Here is a 20,825-nt window from a genome sequence, read left to right on the forward strand (position 1 = left end):
TGTCTGAGGTTCCCATTTCAGTCTCCAACACCACTGCAGTGGTACACTCACTTGTTTCTCTCTCTTCTCCTTTTCTCTGCTTCATGTGAAAGTCTCTCTCAAATTCATTCTGAAAGATAAAAGTTTTAAAATTACCAATTAAGTGTCATAATTAAGTTGATGTTTCATGAGGATCTATCTCTATTTTTGTTTTAACCAGAGCACTGCTCAGCTCTGGCATACAGTGGTATGAGGTTAAGCTTGTGATTTGGGAGTTTTCAGGTATGAAAGTCTTTTGCATAACCACTAAGCTATCTTTCCCTCTCCGTGTGGATCTTTCTCAAAAGATACTTTCTAAATAGTATAATAACTTTAATCAGTAGTTTTTTAAAAGTTGTATTTATTTATTGGATAGAGACAGGCAGAAATCGAGAGAGAAGGGGGTTATAGAGAAGGAGGGAGGGAGACAGAGAGAGACCTGCAGTCCCTGCAGTCCTGCTTCACCACTTGCAAACCACCCCTCCCACCCCCTGCAGGTGGGGACAGGGGGCTGGAATCCAGATCCTTGCGCATTGTAACATGTGCGCTGAACCAGGTGCTCCACGACCTGGCCCCAAATCAGTAGTTTTTGATAGTGTGATCAATACGTGTTATTGAGGTATTGAACAATTATATAATACAAAAATAAGTATACTGAGTTACCACTCCAAATTGGTATAAGAACTTGTGGACAAAGTAGTATCAAGCTTGTTACCTAACAACCAATAATAAGTATCCACTAGAAGCCATTATTTGACAAATATGAGTATTTGATAATGTTTATTAAAATAACTAGTTTTTTTCTTTTTTGGAGTGGTGATTGTTTCTATAGAATCAGACTAATGAGTTATCTATATAAATAATTTGGTAAGGCTCTATTTGATTATAAATTTAGGTGTTTGATTATAATAACTTTTAGCATTTCTCTGTACATCAAAATGGACCTCAAACCCATGACTTACTTACATTTTTTTTTTTTTTTTGCTTCCAGGGTTATCATTGGGGCTCCGTGCCAGCACTATGAACCCACTGCTACTAGTGGTCATTTTTTACATTTTATTGTATAGAACAAGGAAAAATCGAGAGGAGGGGAAGATAGAGGGGAGAGAAAGACACCTGCAGACCCGCTTTACTGCTTGTGAAGTGATCCCCCTGCAGGTGGGTGACCTATCTTGATTTAATTTTTATCATTCATAAGATACCCGTCCAGCTCTCAACAGAATAGTTTCCGTTATCACTCAATATGCTAAGCAATATGAGTTTATGTATCATTTATTTATTTATTTTTTATTTTTTAAATATTTATTAATGAGAGGGATAGGAGGAGAGTGAGAAAGAACCAGATTATCACTCTGGTACATGTGCTGCCTGGGATTGAACTCAGGACCCCATGCTTGAGAATCCAACACTTTATCCACTGCGCCACCTCCCGGACCACAGTATCATTTATTTTTTAATGCAAGGTTTTTATCTTATCATTTTAATTCTCTTAATGAGTGAGTCACCGAGAGAAAAATGGATTTATGGTGGTGCAAGGGATTGAACCTGGGACCTCAGAGCCTCAGGCATTAAAGTCCTGCATAGTCACTATGCTATTTCCCCAACCCAGGGTACTGTGTTATCACTTGAATCATACAAGGTAAATAAAGCTAGGTTTGCAGAGTTTGATAACTGAACACAAGAAGCTATCTGAGAAGGGCAAAGCAGGGAGTTCAGTCAAGAACACTACAATCACATACTATTACTGCTGCTCGAAATACTAAATAGATTTCATACACTTATTATTTCTAAGCGCCTCGACGTGACATTTTGTCTCTGGAACTCTGATTACCGAAATTAATGTGTCTCGAGCTGTTAGATTGACTTAGTTCTGTTTCTCGGTTGTTAAATTACTGTGGAAGAAGTATCAGGACAAGTATGTCCTCGGTTTTGAAGGTCTCTTTCCTGTTTATTAAGTCTGTTTCCCCACTGGTTCGCTTCCCTTTTCTCCATTCTCTCAAAGCCTTTCCTTTTTCTTCTTTTGCTTAGTTCCTTTTACACTCAAGCTCTGTAGGGGATTTAAATTCCAACCCGGAACTTGGAGTCGTGCGCCGCGAATGACGGGAATCGTAGTTTTAGTGACCCCTTTCTAACCGCCTCTTACGCTGGGGTCTCTCCGTAGTAAAACACTCTAACTCCCAGAATGCACCATTCGGGCGTGTGCTCGTGTGCGCACGCGCCCTGAGGCCGCAGGATTTGAATCGGCGGCGTTGTTATTGACGCCATATTGGGGCCAGCGGCGGGTAGAAGAGTCCTACAGTGGCAGAGGAAGCGGCTGGACGTGTTCGCCTGCGGTCCTCCTGTTACCGGCATCTCGCAATCCCTCTGCATCGACCGCCGCTCTCCAGCTTCCGTGCCAACTCGGGCATTAGGACCCGCGCTCCTGTCTCACACCTTGCCGGGCTGGTCTCGACTTTCGAAGGGAGCCGGTGCGGCGCAAAGCTCTGACGGACGGCGGGGGCGGCCGGAGCCTTTTCCCCAGGGAGCCGCGCCTGAGGAGGCGGAAGAGCCCCCCCTGACGCGGCCGGCGTTTGCTGCCGCCTCGGCCCCTCCCGCGCTCGTCCGGACCGCCCCCCCCCCCCCCCAGGCCACTGCCCCTGCCGCGGAGGCGGCGGCGGCGGCGGCGGCGGCGGCGGCCCCTCTTGCCCACCGGCGCTCCGCCACTCGCCTCTCGGCTCCGGAACCCGTCGGTTAGGCTCCCTTCGAGTCCCCGCTTGCCCCCCTTCCCTCCCGTCGCCCCCTCTCCCCGACCCCGCCCGAGCCCGGCACCTCGACCTCCCCCGGCCATGGCGTGCGGAGCGACTCTGAAAAGGACTCTGGATTTCGACCCGCTGCTGAGCCCGGCGTCCCCGAAACGGCGGCGATGTGCGCCATTGTCGGCGCTCACCTCGGCCGCCGCCTCCCCGTCGTCTGCGACAGCGGCCACCGCCGCCTCCTTCTCGGCCGCCGCCGCCTCGCCGCAGAAGTATCTCCGCATGGAGCCTTCGCCCTTCGGCGACGTGTCCTCCCGCCTCACCACAGGTCAGAGCCGGACCCCGAGGCCGGCGGGCCGGGCCGGGGAGCCGGGGGGGCCGGGGAGCCCGGGCGGTCCCCGCTCTTGGCAAAGTCGTCGGGCCGCCGCGTTTCTTGGACTTTGAGGTCCTGCTGCCTCGGATACACAATGGAGACGGCGGGGTGTCCGTGGGGGTGGCGGGGCGAGGGGGACCCCGGGGGTGGGTCGGGCCGGGGGCGGGAAGAGAAAAAGCCTTTTCTTTGGGGCCGGGAGGCTGGGATTGAATGTTTCCGTAGTCCGGAGACTCCTGGCGGAAACGATTCGAAAGGGCGATGTTATTGATAAATGTAGGCGAGCCCGGAGCCCCGTTTCCCCCGAAGCTCGGTGTCGGTTTCCCGGGATCGGTGGCTCTCAGTTCGGGGTGAAGGGCGGGTGGCCGGAGGCGAGGCTGCGGCCACCCCTTCTCCCGGTCGACATGGCCAGTTCGGTGCCGGGGCGGGGGGCGGGGGGCGGGGGGCGGTGTCGCCCGGCGAGACGGAGGCCTGTCATTAATCACCCGCGGGAACGCCACTTGGCTGAGTCAAGACCTGTTTCCCGAGCGGGGTCAAACAACAAAGAGAATGCTCTCCGGGAGCACCGAAACGCGGCCGCCCCGTACATCTAGACCTCGGAGCACTTGAACTTGCAAGGCGAAAAGCAAATTGTGGTGAACACCGGGAGTGGCTCACTACTTTTGTCACTTTTGGTTGGGGAAGGCTTTATGTCGACCCGACCAAAGTATGCTGGGAGGAAACAGCCAAAACTTGGAGATAATAAAGGCGGAAAAAAGTCGTGGTATCAGGACTCCAGAGAAGTTCAGACCCTTCTTGCTTTCCGTCTTGAAACATTTCCTGAACGTGGTTGGGTGGGGGAGTGAGTGCCTTCGGTTGCTTCGTACTGCTTGTGCGTGGCCGCTTTTACTCTTGACAATTCTGATGGGCCCCTGGCAGTGTTGGGATGGGCTTTTGTGGCGTTGAAGTGCTAATTTGTTTCCATTGTGTAGTATACGAAGGTTTCCTGTGTGAACCTTTGGTATAGGGGTGTAGACAAAGTCTTGATAAACATTTCGCTGTTAGTTTTTTAAAAAAGTCTGGACAGTATGTACGTCTGTATTTATATGTTTGGTGATTTACATTTGGAAGAGATCATTTAGGTCGCCGTCCCCCCCCCAACCCCCCCCCCGTCAGATTTTTAAAAATTCTCACCCAAATGTACAGGAAGTCCTTCAAACTAACTGGGCTTTCGTTTTTGCTATTAGTAGTTGATCTCACATTGGATATACTACTTTTGAGGGTTAGCAAGTTTTCAGAGCAATTTCAAGTTTTGCCTGATCTCCCGGAAACTGTCTTCGACCTCAAGGCATCCGTTGATAGAGTATGTACGGTATGTGCTGGCCTTAAAAAAAATGTTAATGCATTTCCGGTAATTAACATTTTTAATTTGTCTATTTACATGATTTCATGGAACCCTAACTAAAGCCACTTAAAAATAGCACTAGCTAACCAGCGGTAACTTTCAGGTCAGGGTTTGAGTTCATACAGTGTAATGTTTGATTGTTAAAGTGTATTTCAATGTTAAAATAATCGAGTATAGAGGGTGAAGTCCACCCAGGGACTACACTTTTTCTCATTATAAAGGGAAGTTGTACAGAATTGTGACATTTCATTGATAGATTTGTAGCTCTGCGTTATTCCAAATTTCAGTTGCCTACAGTAGTAAAATGAAATTACCGGACTTGTTTAAGCCTCTGACTCAAATGAACCATTTCCAAAGTGCTGCTATACATTATTATATTCGTGGTGTTTTTGACAACTACTATCGAAGGTTGATCATGTATTGAACCTCTAAAATCACACTGTTGGTTTTTGTTGAGTCTAGTTAGCTAAATCAGTTGATTTGGATAGTAATATGAAAAGCTTACTTGGGAAAAGCAGCTAAACTTGCAAAAGTTTTTAATTATTACATTATACACCCTCTTTTAAAAATCTTGATTGCCATTGACATTCTACATATAATTTAATTTGAGTTTGTGTTTGACATGACCAGTTTTTGGTTTGTTCCTGCTTGTTCTTTGTAATAGTGTTGTGTAACTATCAAGAGCTCACTAGTTTTTGTATTCTTGTTTTAATGGTAATGATTGTTAAACTTTGCAACAATGAATGTTCTTGAGTCTGGAGTTTCAGACCACACTGGCCATCCTGACACATGGAAGAATGAATATTCTTATATTTATTCAGCCCAAGTAGCTAGGATTGGACATTGAAAGTGATTTACCAAATTGATTGACTAGGCTCTATGAGACTTGTTTTCACTTCTTTAAGCTCAAATTTAATTTAAATATAGAACTAGAGTACTAAGGCAAAATTTTTTCAGAGTATGTATAGGATTTATATTTATTTCATCATTGTTCTTTAGATATTTATATCTTGCCTCTTGGTGAGTAGTAGCTTAAGTCTTGTCATTGGTGTTAAAAAAAAAAAAAACTTGGTTTTTTTTAAACCCTTCTTATTAGTTTAGGCATCCCAAAGAGGTCATTCCAAAGTTTTAACTTGACAGCTATTACATAAATTACTTTTTCAGGCTCTTACACTTTAGTACTAGGAAGAAGAAAAGAAAGAGACACAAGAAAGCAAAGTGTATTGTTCATCTCAAGCTGCAACTGCAGAGTTGTGGTTGTGGAAAGTTTATTTTCTCAAAGTTTAAGTGTTCACTCTAGTAAACTAGCTTGCCTGCCCCTCATCTAAGGTGAGGGGCAGTGAGGAGTCTAACACTCCTTTGTAATACTGGATATGGAAAAGGAAAAGTGAAGATAAGTGGAGCGGAGAAATGTATTGATGGTAGATTAAATCTTCTTTCTGTTCCAGCTTATTCTCATAAGTGAGTTGAAAACAGATCTCAACTGTTCCTTTCTTAATTGGTTTTTGAAGCATCTCAGAATACTACATTTAGCCAAAAGATTGTTGTAACGGTCCCCAAAGCAGGCTTATTTTAGTAAACCAAAATATTACCTGACATTACAAAAGATGATCATTCAAACCCAGTACATTGTTTTTCACAATTATATAGTGAATGAATGAATGGCCTGGTGAGAAAAATCATTCAGTGTTAACCTATTTATGAGTTGTTGGCACTCATATACAATTTTTGTCTTTTTACTATGACTCTAGTCTGCTTTAGGAATTGAGTTGAAGAGTTAAATTCCTTTGTAAGAACTCATTGTATTTGCTGGAAACTTGCCATTAAAAATGGAAATTGCAGCTTGTGAATGGGGAAGGGCTTACAGGAACTTACAGGAACTACTGATTGTTCAGTAGACATTGATGCATGCCTGCAAACAGAGACACCAGCTGGCTTAAATGAAGTATAAATGGTTCTAGGCAAACAAAATGAGATGTCTGTTGGAGGAGGCAGCATTTCACTTCAGATGTCATTTATATTGAGCCAGGAGTGTTTTTGATATTTTGTGGTTATTTGGACAGCTGTTGAGTTGCTTCTCCTTTCTCAGTGGATTTGGCAAATAAACTGTTTTTAATGGTCTTTGTACATTGGATCTTAAACTTGATATTTTATCTAGGACTATGTATGCTGCAGCTATTTCAATTTTAATGAATTATTCATTTAAGGATTCTGTAAGTTTATGGTTATTAAAAGCAGAATGTAGTTATTCATTTTTAAGCTGCTTTGTTTTGGAAATAGAAAACATTTTTTTTAATTGCCAGCAGGCAGGGATATTGCTGGGCAGTAGGAATGCACCTGGACAGTAGGAGGGATATGCGCTCCCAAGGCATTCTTCCCTCCCTCCCTGTTCTATTTTATTTGATAGAATGGAGAAATTGAGAGGTTGAGGGAGATGAGTGAGAGACACCTCTTTAAATTCTGTTTTATTTGTTAGGACCAATGAATTGAGAGAGATAGGGGAGATAGAAAGACACTTGTAGATCTCCGCTACTCCTGAAGCTCCCCCATCCCAAAGGTGGGAACTAGGGGCTCCAAACCCAGGTCCTTGTGCATTTTAGTAACGTTTGTGTTCAGTTGCACCTCTGTGCTGCCCCCCACCCCACCCCAAAAAGCTTGACACACAGAAGCACAGAGGGTAAAAATGACTAGACCAGTGAAATTACACTATCTTTAGTACAGATGCTGCTTGTTTCTGTGGTTGCTACAGAGACATAATCAGATATAAAAAGAAAGAAATTCTTTGGTTCTTAAATAGCTTTACAAGAAAAAGAATGCAGGTCCATCTTCCCTGAATCTTAAAAGATAAACTTAGAAAAATGGTGATGAAATTTTTTTGTTTTAAAATGTTGAGGTTTAACATCTAGCTTTTTAAAAGCTTCGATAAGAAGTACTTAACTTCTTGAAAATACAGCTTTCTCAATGCATGTAGAAGAATAACAGCACAGATTAAGTTTGAACCTCTTTGATGGTAGCATTGTGCTTTACCAGTCCCTGCAGTTTTTATATCAATACTGTGCTAGTTCTGTTGACTCAAACCATTGTCTGTGACTATATGAAACCATTCTTTTAAAAGTAAGAAAGGGGAAATATTTGATGAGGTCTTCACGAATGATTTTAGTTGAGAGGTGCCTCTTTAATTTTATCACTAGTATTAGGATCCTACAGCATAGTTTACATTACTCAGCTTTCTCCTTTTTTTTTTTTTTTTTTTTTGAGAGGAGAGAGACAGAGATATCTGCACCACTGCTTTACCACTTGGAAAGCTTTCCCCCTGCAGGTGAGGACTGGGGTTCTTGAACCCTAGGCCTTGCACATTGTAAGCTTTTTAGGAGGGAAATTTTACACCAGGGATCAACCATGCTACACCACCCCCTGGCCTCTCATTTCTCAGCTTTTTAAACATACTTTAGAATTGTGATCTGTCAAATAAGGCTTGAAATATTAATTTGAGCTAATTAAGCTTCCCATTTCCCAAGGTTCTTTGAATGCTGAAGGGTTTTTTTCCTTTTACATACTGCTTTGTGACATGTTTGAAAAAAATGTTTTGACTCAGTTGATTGATAAATGCAACATTGTACACAAACAGTATTTTTCCAAAGCACTTGAGGTGTTTTCAGGTATTCTCAACTTTCTGATGAGATCATCCACAAATCAGGATGGTCTTGCCACATTAACCTTAATTTTAACTTTGGCAGCCTGACTTTTGAAGTTAGTTTACTGATTAGATCATACTTTAATTAACCTTGAAAGGTAAAGAACATGCCTTTTTTAGGTGCTACTTAATTAGTGACCTGATAAAATTGTTTCAGGTTTGATGTGTGGATCCTGGCTTTGATTTAGTATTTGCTTACATTTCCATTAATGTTACTTTTTAGAAAACTGCTTTCAAAAACCAAACTGAAGGGAAAGTGGATGACTTTTCACTTTAAGTAAGGTAGTATTGAACATATCTAGCAATTGAAGAGTGTAAAGTAGAATTTGAAAGATAACAGAAAACCAATTTTTAAGCATTAGTGCCCTTACAGTTTGCCTTTTAATTGCTTTGTTTCTAGTACTAAAACAGTTTTCTGGAAGAAAAACTAGTAAATGGCTAGTTAGTTAAAAGTATAATAAGGTTTTGGACTTAAAAGCTTGAGGTCCTGAGTTTGATCTCTGGCCATCCCATGTGTCAATGATGCTCTGGTGTTCTCTCTTCTCTACCTTGTGTTAATTAATAGAAATCAGAAATAAGTCTTAGAGAAGAGTATAGGAGGTTTTAGGTTGCTGTGACAGCAAGGGAACCTAATACTGTACTGCAACCAGTCCTGCATGTGTGCTAATGTTGAATGGTTTTAGAGTAATTCTTTACTTTCAAATTTAGGAGGGAAATTTGAGAATACCTGAAAACACCTCTTCCAAAAAGTACTGTTTAAAATTTGTGTACAATGTTTTGTGTATAATGTACTACCAATCAGCTGAGTCAAAACATTTTTTTTCAAACATGTCACAAAGCAGCCTGTAAAGGAAAAAAAAAACTTCAACATTCAAAGAGCCTTGAAAAATGGGAAGCTTAATTAGCTCAAATGTTCTGTTTCCCCGTGAAGAAACTTATCACAAGAGAATGTAGTTTAGAGATTCTTGAAGCATCCTTCATATGGATATAGCATAAACATATAGTTGCAATTTGTTTTACCTTTGGGTAATCTGGAATACTGATAGCATAGTAATATTGGAGAGGGCAGTTGATGTTAAGGGCTTTTTAGGAGGAACGAGGAGGTGGCTTTTATTTCATCTTGTGTGAGGACTCAGGTTCAAGCCCCCATTCACCACCTTCAGTGGGGGTTGGGGGGTGTCGGGGAGTTTCACAAGTGGTGGGGTAGTGCTATAGGTGTCTCTTTATTTCTCTCTGTCACTATAAGAAAAGAAAAAGAAGTGAATGCTTGGAGTGGTGGAGTCATTGTTCAGTGGCTGAGCCCCTGTAATAAACTTGGTGGCCAAGAAGGAAGAGAGGGACAAAGGGAGTGAGCTTATTAGGCCAGCCTAGGACCTAATAAGCATGTGGTCCTGAGTTAGATCCATGTGCCAGAGTGATGACTGCGGTTCTCTCTCTCATAAATATGTCTTTTTTAAAAGATACATTTATCAACAGAGAGTGCCAGGGATCAAACTCAAGAGTCTGACATTGTAGCCACTGTACCACCCCCTAGGGATCAAATACATTTTTTTTTCTTTAACAGACTATATTAGGTCTTGAAGTCAGAATTGGTCCTGCCATATCCTAGCTGTGTAATTTTTCAGAAGACATTGAAGCAGAGGTGATTTTCCTTCTATATAAAATTATGCACATGATAATATCTGCTTCTTCAAGTGGTTATGAGGATTAAGAGCATTTCCTGTCCCCGAGTGCTGGGGGATAATCATGGTAGGAAAACTTCACATGAGACTTTAAAGCCTTTTCAATGAAATAACCTTGCTCATATAAAAAAGTAATCATGTGGTCCGGGAGGTGGTGCAGTGGATAAAGCATCGGACTCTTAAGCATGAGGTCCTGAGTTCAGTCCCCAGCAGCACATGTACCAGGGTGATGCCTGGTTCTTTCTCCTCCTATGTTTTTCATTAATAAATAAATAAAATCTTAAAAAATTATTTTTAAAAAGTAATCACGGTTCTCGATAACTTTATTATAGATTTTGCTCTGTTTACTTATAGAAATTTGATGAGACCTTGATAGGTAGGGATTATATTAAGTCTGTATGTGGTTCTGGCTAGGGCAATTGTTTTGACAGTGTTAACATTTCTTCCAATCCATGAGCACACTATGACTTTCCATTTCTTTACCTTTATATTTCCTTGAGTAGTTCACCTCCTTTATTAACTTCATTCTATCATACTATCTTCAAATAGTGAACTTTACTTTTTCAATTTTTGTCACTTTCCTTTCTCTTGCATATTTGCTACGACTTCCAGGTCTATGTGCAATAGTAGCAGTGATAGTGAGTAGCCCTGTCTTGTACCTGAATGAAAAAGGGAAGCTTTCAGTTTCTTGCCATTGAGTATGATTGCGGGTTTGCTGTATATAGACTCAACTAGTTTGAAGAATGTCCCACCTATCCCTGTACTTTTTATGTTTTGCTCATAAAAAGATACTGAATCTTGTTAGAGTCTTTTTTCTTTTTGTCTACATCTATTGAAATAATCAAGTGGGTCTTGATTTTCATTTCTGGTGTTGATTTGGAGGATCACATTTAGTGATTTGCATATATTGAAGCAGCGTTTTCTTGCATCTGTGGGATAAACCTTAACTTGTTAATACCTAGGATTGTAAGTATATTAAACATTTTTTGTAAAATTAATGTCTACTATGGTGCATTGCCAGTTGATCTTTCTTTCTTTTTTTTTTTTTAACCAGAGCATTGCTCATCTTTGGCTTAAGGTGGTGCAGGGGATTGAACTTGGGATTTTGGAGCCTCAGGCATGGGAGTCTGTTTGCGTAACCATTATGCGATCTACTCTTGCCCTTTGTTTGACTTTTCTTACAACATTCACACTACTGACTTATTTCTTTTCTATTTATTTATTTATTTATTGAGTAGACAGAACTAGAGGGGAGAGAAAAAGAAACCTGTATGGTAATGTGTATGCATTACTGCCCACGCCCTTCCCATTATATCAAGAATTTTGATATAATGATAAAATTTTTCATCTATTCATGGCTGTTCTATCCTGACCTCATCTGGTCACTAAAACTTTTCACATTCCTTGGTTGTCCCATGCATGTTCCTGACTTGAGTTTCCACTTACAGATAATGCTCTAACTTATATCACCTCAGTTCTGAGGGGATTTTTTTTTTTTTTTTTTTAACTAGAGCATTGCTCAGCTGCAGCTTAAGGTGATGCTGAGAATTGAACCTGGGACCTCCTGTACCTCAGGCATGATAAAAGTAAACCACTAGAATCCAGATCTCAGTATTTCTCTCTACTTCTGGAAGTGAGAACTTCTGTGAAATCCACTTTTAAATTGCACTGTTCATGAATATTCCTCAGAACCCTTGGGTGTTGCTCCCATGTGGCTTGAACTTGGGTCCTCACATGTAGCAAAATGCTATCTTCTGGCCTGAAATCTGTTGACGCTTAAGTACATGGCAAGACTCAAGATATAGTGAGTGGCAGTCTGGCTATCAATACTCAAATACTTCTGAAATCACCAGATAAGTTTGATTAGAATGGAGCCCAAGATGCTTCTGTTTAGAACTCATTAGTCTCTCCCTAGTTTACTTCACTGGTTTATATTACTTGCCTGAAACATTCTGAACATTAGTTTCTAACCCTTATTTAAAATAACTTCCCCCTGGGAGAACAAAAAAGAAAAGTGCTCAGGTGGGGATAGATAGCATAATGGTTATGCAAAGAGACTCTTAAGCTTGAGGCTTCAAAGTCCCAGGTTCCATCCCCAGCACTACCAGCAGTGCCCTGGTTTAAAAGAAAGGTGGTTGGTTTATTATTGGACAAACAGAAAATGGAGTACAGACAAAAGCTATAACCGCAGAGATTACTGTCAAGTACAAAAATATTCTAAGTGATATCAATTCATTGTGCTGCTCCCACCTGCATGATTTTTATAGGTTTAATTTAGATCTATCCCTCCTTAATAGGACAGTATTACCATACTAATTCATACTTGGTGGGAGCTACCTATAAAGATTCATTACCATGATATTAACATATACAGATTCACTTATCCTAATGCCCTTTACTATGAAATTCAGATTTACTACAGGTAATGAACAAATACATCTATCTGCTTTTCTATTATGCTGGCTTACAATGAGTAACAAACTACTGCTCACACTAGAAGGCAGGCATCTTTTGCTCATCTTACCAATATTTTAAAAGTTGTTATAAGAAATGGATTTGAGCCTGGGTGGTGGTGCACGTTACAGTGCACAAGGAACCAGGTTCGAGTCCCCGATCCCCACCTGCAGGGGGAAAGCTTTGCAAGTGGTGAAGCAGGGCTGCAGATGTCTCTCTGTCTCTCTCCTTCCCTGTCCCTGTCTCCCCCTTCCTTTCAACTTCTGGTTGTCTCTATCCAATAAATAAAGATAAAAAAAAAAAAGGAATGGATTTGGCCTTCAACTTAATTGTGTTACCTGAGTGCCCTCTTCAAGGATTCTGTTTTTAGAACCCTTCTAAGTGTCACCTTATCTTTATGAACTTGTTACCACTTTTCTTTTGGGTATAATCTCAGTTGTACTTTTTGCTTGATAGTGTGAAGCAAAGGAAAGCTTAGTTAATGTAGAAGAACTTTTGTGTGACAACCAAAGAACAAGTTACAAAAGATGTTAGATTACTGTGAGCTAGTACATCTAAAAGTATTGTGAATAAATTTAAGGATACCTTGCATGGCATATTTGATCAAATTATGGCATCTTAAGCACAGTGATGAATGAATGCGTTTGCTTTTGGTAGGCCAAAACATAGTTGCTTTAAAAATCTTAGAATTTTGTTAAAAATAGACATAGGGTACATGTGCATATTTCTGTAGAACCGGGTGATGATGTCTATTCAGGTAAGCAGATTTGTGCACACATGGGATTTACATAAATGGAATATTCATTAAATATATATTTTGCAGTTTCCTTCCATTTTAAGTGGCTGGTTGCTGTTCCCTCAGGCTCTCAAAAGCCATAAAAGTTTTTCTTATAAGAGAGATATGAAAAGTTAAATATACTTCAGAAAACTACTAATATTAAAATTTAAAATGAATTGTCTTACATAAACCTTTAGTTGAGTTTTCAGGTATTTTTTATATTCCCTCATATTGCCCTTGTTTTATTGTTGTTGATATTGATGTCATTGTTGGATAGGACAGAAATAGAGGAGGGGAGAGAAAGACAGACACCTGCAGACCTGCTTCACTGCTTGTGAAGCAACTCACCTGCAGGTGGGGAGCTGGGGGCTCGAACCGGGATCCTTACGCTGTCGGTCATTGTGCTTCGTGCCCCTGAACATTAGTTTCTAACCCTTATTTAAAATAACTTCCCCCTGGGAGAACAAAAAAGAAAAGTGCTCAGGTGGGGATAGATAGCATAATGGTTATGCAAAGAGACTCTTATGCTTGAGGCTTCAAAGTCCCAGGTTACATCCCCAGCACTACCAGCAGTGCCCTGCACTATTGCCCGACTCTCTGATTTATTTTTTTCCTAAAGTAATGCATCATCGTAGGATTATGCTCGCATTTTATTTAGTTTTCTTTCTTTATTTTTTATTTTATACTTTTTTAATATATATTTTTAATATTTATTTTATTTATTTATTCCCTTTTGTTGCCCTTGTTTTATTGTTGTAGTTATTATTGTTGTTGTCGTTGTTGGATAGGACAGAGAGAAATGGAGAGAGGAGGGGAAAACAGAGAGGAGGAGAGAAAGATAGACACCTGCAGACCTGCTTCACGGCCTCTGAAGCGACTCCCCTGCAGGTGGGGAGCTGGGGTTCGAATCGGGATCCATCCTTATGCCGGTCCTTGTGCTTTGCGCCACCTGCGCTTAACCCGCTGCGCTACAGCCCGACTCCCCTAGTTTTCTTATCTGTTCCCTTTTTGGTTTGCAGTTAATTGGGATTAATAAACTTCATGGGATTGTTTGACCTGGATAAAATTAATTTAAAGGTGACAAGAAAATACTTGGATAATGAAAACATCAGAGATTTTTCTTGAGAGTAAATAGAACATGTTTGAATGAGAAATTTTTCTAAAATGAATCATACTAGCCTAGAGAATGTACACAGTATGATTTTTACCTATTTTCCATGGTTGTGGTTGAAGATAATGGCACTGAGGTATCATGGTTCAATGAGAGCGAAACCAGAGTATATTCTGGCTCGTGTGATGTCAAGGATTGAACTTGAGACTTCATGCCTCAGAGTCCAACACTTTATCTACTTAGCTACTCAGTTACTATAAGTTACTTAGTCCATTTTTAACTACAAATTCAGAATACTTTGCTGTTATTACTGTAGTTTTCACAGGTTCTGCTGAGTTTATTCGTGGTAGTTGTAATTTTCAGTTTCTGTCCACTCTCTTGTAGACCATACACTTTCCCTTCTTATTTGGTGTATACTTAGATACTCCTGACAGCCTCTGATTATTATAGCTTTGGGAAAGATTGGCAGTTTAATAGTTGGATATGTTGTGATGAATACATGACCTTAGAGTTTAGGGCTTTTTTTTTTTTAAATATTTATTTTATTTATTTATTCCCTTTTGTTGCCCTTGTTGTTTTATTGTTGTAGTTATTATTGTTGTTGTCGTTGTTGGATAGGACAGAGAAATGGAGAGAGGAGGGGAAGACAGAGAGGAGGAGAGAAAGACAGACACCTGCAGATCTGCTTCACCGCCTGTGAAGCGACTCCCCTGCAGGTGGGGAACTGGGGTTCGAACTGGGATCCTTATGCCGGTCCTTGTGCTTTGCGCCACCTGCGCTTAACCCGCTGCGCTACAGCCTGACTCCCAAGTTTAGGGCTCTTAAGAAAGAATCTGATACATGTTTTTAATTCACAGACAGTCGTGTCTTTTCTTTTAATTTTTATTTATAAAATGAAAACACGAACAAGACCATAGGATAAGAGGGGTGCAATTCCACACAATTCCCACCAGCAGAACTACATATCCCATTCTCTCCCCTGATAGCTTTCCTATTTTTTTTCGTTTCACCAGAGCACTGGCCAGCTCTGGCTTTTGGTAGTGCGGGGGATTGAACATGGGACTTTGGAGCCTCAGGCATGAGAGTCTCTTTGTATAACCATTATGCTATCTACCCTGCCCAGCTTTCCTATTCTTTAGCCCTCTGGGAGTATGGACCCAGGGTCATTATGAGGTGTAGAAGGTGGAAGGTTTCGCTTCTGTAATTGCTTCCCCTGCCAAACATGGGCATTGGCAGGTCGATCCATACTCCCCACCTGTCTCTCTCTTTCCCTAGTGGGGCAGGGACCTGGGGAGGAGGGGCTCCAGGACACATTGGTCTGCTCTGGGAAGTCCGGTTGGTATCATGGTATCATCTGGAACCTGGTGTGGTGGCTGAAAAAGAGTTAAGATATAAAGCAGAACAAATTGTTGACTAATCATGAACCTAAAGGCTGGCGGTATCTTAAGTGACCCCAAAGCACTGTAGAACAGAGGAAACTCACTAATCCCAGAATCTCAATTTTGTGGATACTCTTTGAAAATAATATTTTTGGTAGTTTTTTTTTCCTTGAAAGTTTTTATCTTGCCAAATTTTAACTTTTTTTTCCCTTTTAGAACAAATTCTGTATAACATAAAACAAGAGTATAAACGCATGCAGAAGAGAAGACATTTAGAAACTAGTTTTCAACAGACAGATCCATGTTGTACATCTGATGCTCAGCCACATGCATTTCTCCTAAGTGGACCAGCTTCACCAGGTAATTATACGTTTTGTTTATTTTTTTTAAATTATACACTTTTTATAAGTGAAAGTGTTCTTTGTTATAGAAAACACAATCCAGGTTGCCTTTATAATCATGTTAATATTCTTCCCCTTGATTTAAAAAGTCACCCTATTGGGGGCTGGGCACTGGGTTAATCGCATATAGTGCTAAGTACAAGACAGCTGCAGGGATCCCCGGTTTGAGTCCTCTTCCTTTTCGCAAGCAGTGAAGCAGGCCTGCCAGGTGTCTTTTGCTCCCCCTTTCTGTCTTTTGCTTTCGATTTCTCTCTGTCCTATCCAGCAGCAACAGTAAGTGTAATAACAGCAACAACAACAGGGGGGGAAAAGATGGCTTCCAGGAGCAGTGGATTCGTAGTGCTGGCACCCAGCCCTAGCAATAACCCTGGAGGCAAAAAAAGAAAACAAAAAAGTCAATCAATGTATGGTGTCTTAAAAACATGGTACTCAATAAATAATAGCTATATGGTTTCCCACTCCTTAAAGACAACCACCTTTATACAGAATACTCTTATTGGAGTTGACACATGATTTATTTCCTGAATTAATAAATTAAAAATATTTAATTTATGGTACTACTTGGGATTGAACCTGGGACTTCTGAGGCCTTGGGCATACAGATTTTATGTTCTAATATTGAGCTATTGCCCCAGCCTTTTTGTTTTGCTTTTAAATTTATGTATTTTAGGGCTAGTGAGATAGTTCATCTGGGAGCCTGGAGCTGGGGGGAGCCATGATGCTGTGTGGTCACTCTTTCTGATAAAGTTGACTTGGAACATTGATGGCACTGGTGATAATAGCAAAAATGTATATATATATATATATATATATATATATATATATATATATTTTGGCCTCCAGGGTTATTGCTGGGGCTAAGTGCCTGCACCATGAATCCATTGCTCTTGGAGGCCATTTTTGTTGCCCTTGTTGTAGCCTTGTTGTGGTTATTATTATTATTATTATTATTTTATTTTTTATAATTTATTTCTTTATTGGGGAATTAATGTTTTACATTCAACAGTAAATACAATAGTTTGTACATGCATAACATTCCCCAGATTCCCATTTAACAATACAACCCCCACTATGTCATTATCTTTCATGGACCTGTATTCTCCCCACCCACCCACCCACCCACCCCAGAGTCTTTTACTTTGGTGCAATACGCCAATTCCATTTCAGGTTCTACTTGTGTTTTCTTTTCTAATCTTGTTTTTCAACTTCTGTCTGAGAGTGAGATCATCCCATATTCATCCTTCTGTTTCTGACTTATTTCACTCAACATGATTTTTTCAAGGTCCATCCAAGATCGGCTGAAAACAGTGAAGTCACCATTTTTTACAGCTGAGTAGTATTCCATTGTGTATATATACCACAACTTGCTCAGCCACTCATCTGTTGTTGGACACCTGGGTTGCTTCCAGGTTTTGGCTATTACAAATTGTGCTGCCAAGAACATATGTGTACACAGATCTTTTTGGATGGATGTGTTGGGTTCCTTAGGATATATATCCCCAGGAGAGGAATTGCAGGGTCATAGGGTAGGATTGTGGTTATTATTGTTGTTGATGCCATTCGTTGTTGGATAGGACAGAAAGAAATGGAGAGGAGGAAAGATAGACACCTGCAGATCTGCTTCATTGCCTGTGAAGCGACTCCCCTGCCGGTCCTTGTGCTTTGTGCCACGTGCGCTTAACCCGCTGTGCTACCGCCTGACCCCCACAAAATTGTATTTCATGAGATAGAGGCCTGAGTCACATTCTGGAACATCGAGTTCTAGGAGTCAAATTCAGGGCGTTATGCTTACTAGTCCAATGTTCTGCCACTGTGCCACCTGCTGGGCCGCTATACATATTTTAGAAGGCAAAAAGTGGGGGGGTTGGTGTGAAGGGCAAGTGAAGTCTAGTTGAAAAAGAGCCCTCAAAAGTGTCTGTTTTTCTTCTGACACCAGTTTCCTACCTCCCTCCGTTTGTCTCCTAGCAGGAATGGGAATACCTAGTAGAATAGAAAATTTTCAGTGGCAACTATAAAATCATCACAATTAGATCAGGACCTTCAAAATTGCTCAAAATAAAATATGACAGCATTCCTGTCAGAGTTGTAGGTGTGTGTGCATGTGTATGTTTGGGGTGAGGGTAGAGGTTAAATAGAAGTTGGTGCAAGGAAAGGGGAGGGGAAGTAATAAAGATGTTAGAGGGAATGGAGTGATCACTCACACTACATGCATATAGCCCAGACACCCCACCCCACCACTGGGGGAAGTTCCAGTTTGAGTCCCTGCCAACTACATTGGAGCATCGTACAAAAGGGAAGCTTCATGAACAGTGGAATTGTATTGTGGTTTCTCTTCTTTCCATCTCTCATCCTATATCTGTGGGGGAAAAAAAAAAAAAAAAAAAAAAAAAAACCTTGTCAGGAGTGGTAGAATCCCTCAGGCCCAAGCGCCCAATGAAGCTCTGGTTGGGATGAAAGAGTCCAAATGAAATACCTTCAATTAAAAGATGTTTTCTGTGATGGTTCTAAATCAGGTGTTGCTTTTTTTTTTTTTTTTTTTTTTTGTCTATATTATACATAGGGACTTCGTCTGCAACATCCTCACCATCAAAAAAAGAACAGCCCTTATTCACTCTACGGCAGGTTGGAATGATCTGTGAACGCTTGTTGAAAGAACGTGAAGAGAAAGTTCGAGAAGAGTATGAAGAAATACTTAACACAAAACTTGCAGGTATGAGTGGTTTACTATAGTCTCCAGATTTACTTCATGCCAATAAAATTACCCTTTAGTGCGCCCACCCCCTCAATGCCCCGAGATTTTCACTTTTAGAACATGGTTGATCCTAGTATTCTCAAGAAATAGTTTTTTAAAAAGCTATATGGATCATTAGCAGTAATAAATCAGACCTTTTTTTAAATATTAAAAAAATTTTTATTTTGTTTGATAGAAACAGCCAGAAATTGAGAGAAGGGGGGTGATAGTGGAAAGAGGCAGAGAGACACCTGCAACACTACTACACCATTTGCAAAGCTTCCCCCCTGAAGGTGGGGACCAGGGACTTGAACTCAGGTCATTACACACTGCATTGAGCATGTGCTCAACCAGGTGCACCACCACTTGGCCCCAATTAGACCTTTTTTTAAAGATGCTATTTTTTATTTGACTATCTGTTTTTTCCTTAAGTTGGTTGTGGATTGTAAAATCTAACTTATATAGGGTCATCACAAGAAGCTAAATGTTCATAATTTAAGTGCAGTAAAGCAAGCTTTTAGAGTAGACAAGGCCTTTGACTTCAAGTCTTAAATAGGGTAAGAAATAGCCATCATCCAGCCTACATATTCATGATGGTCCTGTGACTTGAACTGAGTCTTATGCTTCCTGAATAAATAGTTTTCCTATTTGATACACTGTTACTGATAGGTGATTTAAGCAACAGGTTAGGATACTGTAAAAAATACTGTATTTTTCAGAATTCACCTTGCTTGTGTATTAGGGCATTTTGCAGATCACATAAGTGACATATGTTTTACTCACAGAACAATATGATGCATTTGTGAAGTTTACGCATGATCAGATAATGCGACGATATGGAGAACAGCCTGCTAGTTGTGAGTATTCTACCTTTGATCTAGACGTAGGATAAAGATGATTTAGGGCAGGGGGGGATAGCATAATGGTTATGCAAAAATTTCATGTCTGAGGCTCCAAAATACCAGATTCAATCCCTTTGTACCATCATAAACCAGAATTGAGTAGTGTTCTGGCAATACTACTAATAATTAAAAAAAAAAAATCTAGTCAGAAGGAAGAAGTATGGAGAAAAAAGGCAACAAAATCTCCCTAAGGTTTACTTTTAGTTATTTAAACACATAGTATTGGGGATGAATTTTTTGATTTTTGGTCTGAACTTTACACTGATTTTCTTTTTTCTCACCTTTTAGATGTTTCATGAATAAAATTTTCTGCATTTGTTGGCTGCCTTGTTCCTTGTTGAGTTGTTGCAAGAGGTCCCAGTTATGACATGCAGCAATGCCAATACGCCCTGTGATACAGGTTATTTCAAGTTTTCGTCAGTGGCAAACACTCTTAGGCAGCAGCTGGTTTTGGAAATTCCCCTGTCAGTACCACCTGGATGTGGACCTTTGCTACCAGTGGCCTCATTTGCTGTTATTACAATTTGGCTTCTTACATTAATATGTTTAAAAAGGATTAAAACTGGTATTCCAGGAACATGCCCTTCACTGGTTGTGTAAATAAAACTGTAGAATGACACTTCAGATGAAGTTAGTGTGATTTTAATTGTGCACTACTACAACCAAGATGTAACCAGTTTATTAATAATTTAGACTGTAATCCCAGGACATTTTAAAGCAAATAGCCTACAGTGCTTCCTGTGAAATAGTGGAGGAGGGCATTTCTGTGTACCAGGACTTCTTGGGGCTTCAGAATGGGTTTATATGATTACTTTTTTTTTTTTTGGTAGTTTTTATTTATTCTATTGGTCTTTTTAACAAATGTTTATTGCTGCATTCTCCCCCTCTCCCCTACAGTGTATCATTGTTTTACTGCCCTTGTAGTACTGGAATTTAGTTGAAAGAATAAACCATTTACTTCTAATTTGCTTTGTTTTTTAATATACAGATGAGTGGTATTTGAATATTCAGTGTTTTAATTATAAGCATTTTTTTTTAATGGCCTTTTTAAACCAAAGCACTGCTTAGCTCTGGTTTATGGTGGTGCAGGGGATTGAACCTGGAACTGCATAGCCATAGGCATGAGAGTCTCTTTGCATAACCACTATGCTATCTACTCCCTCCCAATTGTCAGCATTTTTAAGAACTC

The 20,825-nt window shown here is 40.5% G+C and overlaps 1 protein-coding gene across 1 annotated transcript; it reads left to right on the plus strand.

Moving 5' to 3' along the window:
- The first annotated feature begins 2,296 nt into the window (after positions 1-2,296).
- On the plus strand, positions 2,297-20,600 carry AKIRIN2 (akirin 2). The gene is made up of 5 exons (XM_060205496.1): positions 2,297-3,078; positions 15,819-15,962; positions 18,564-18,713; positions 19,520-19,591; positions 19,925-20,600. Exons 1-5 carry the CDS (start codon positions 2,844-2,846, stop codon positions 19,933-19,935), a joined length of 612 nt encoding a protein of 203 aa, XP_060061479.1. The 5' UTR covers positions 2,297-2,843; the 3' UTR covers positions 19,936-20,600.
- Positions 20,601-20,825: the final 225 nt, after the last annotated feature.

This window comes from Erinaceus europaeus, chromosome 13 (assembly GCF_950295315.1).
Source record: "Erinaceus europaeus chromosome 13, mEriEur2.1, whole genome shotgun sequence".
Lineage (NCBI taxonomy): Eukaryota > Metazoa > Chordata > Mammalia > Eulipotyphla > Erinaceidae > Erinaceus > Erinaceus europaeus.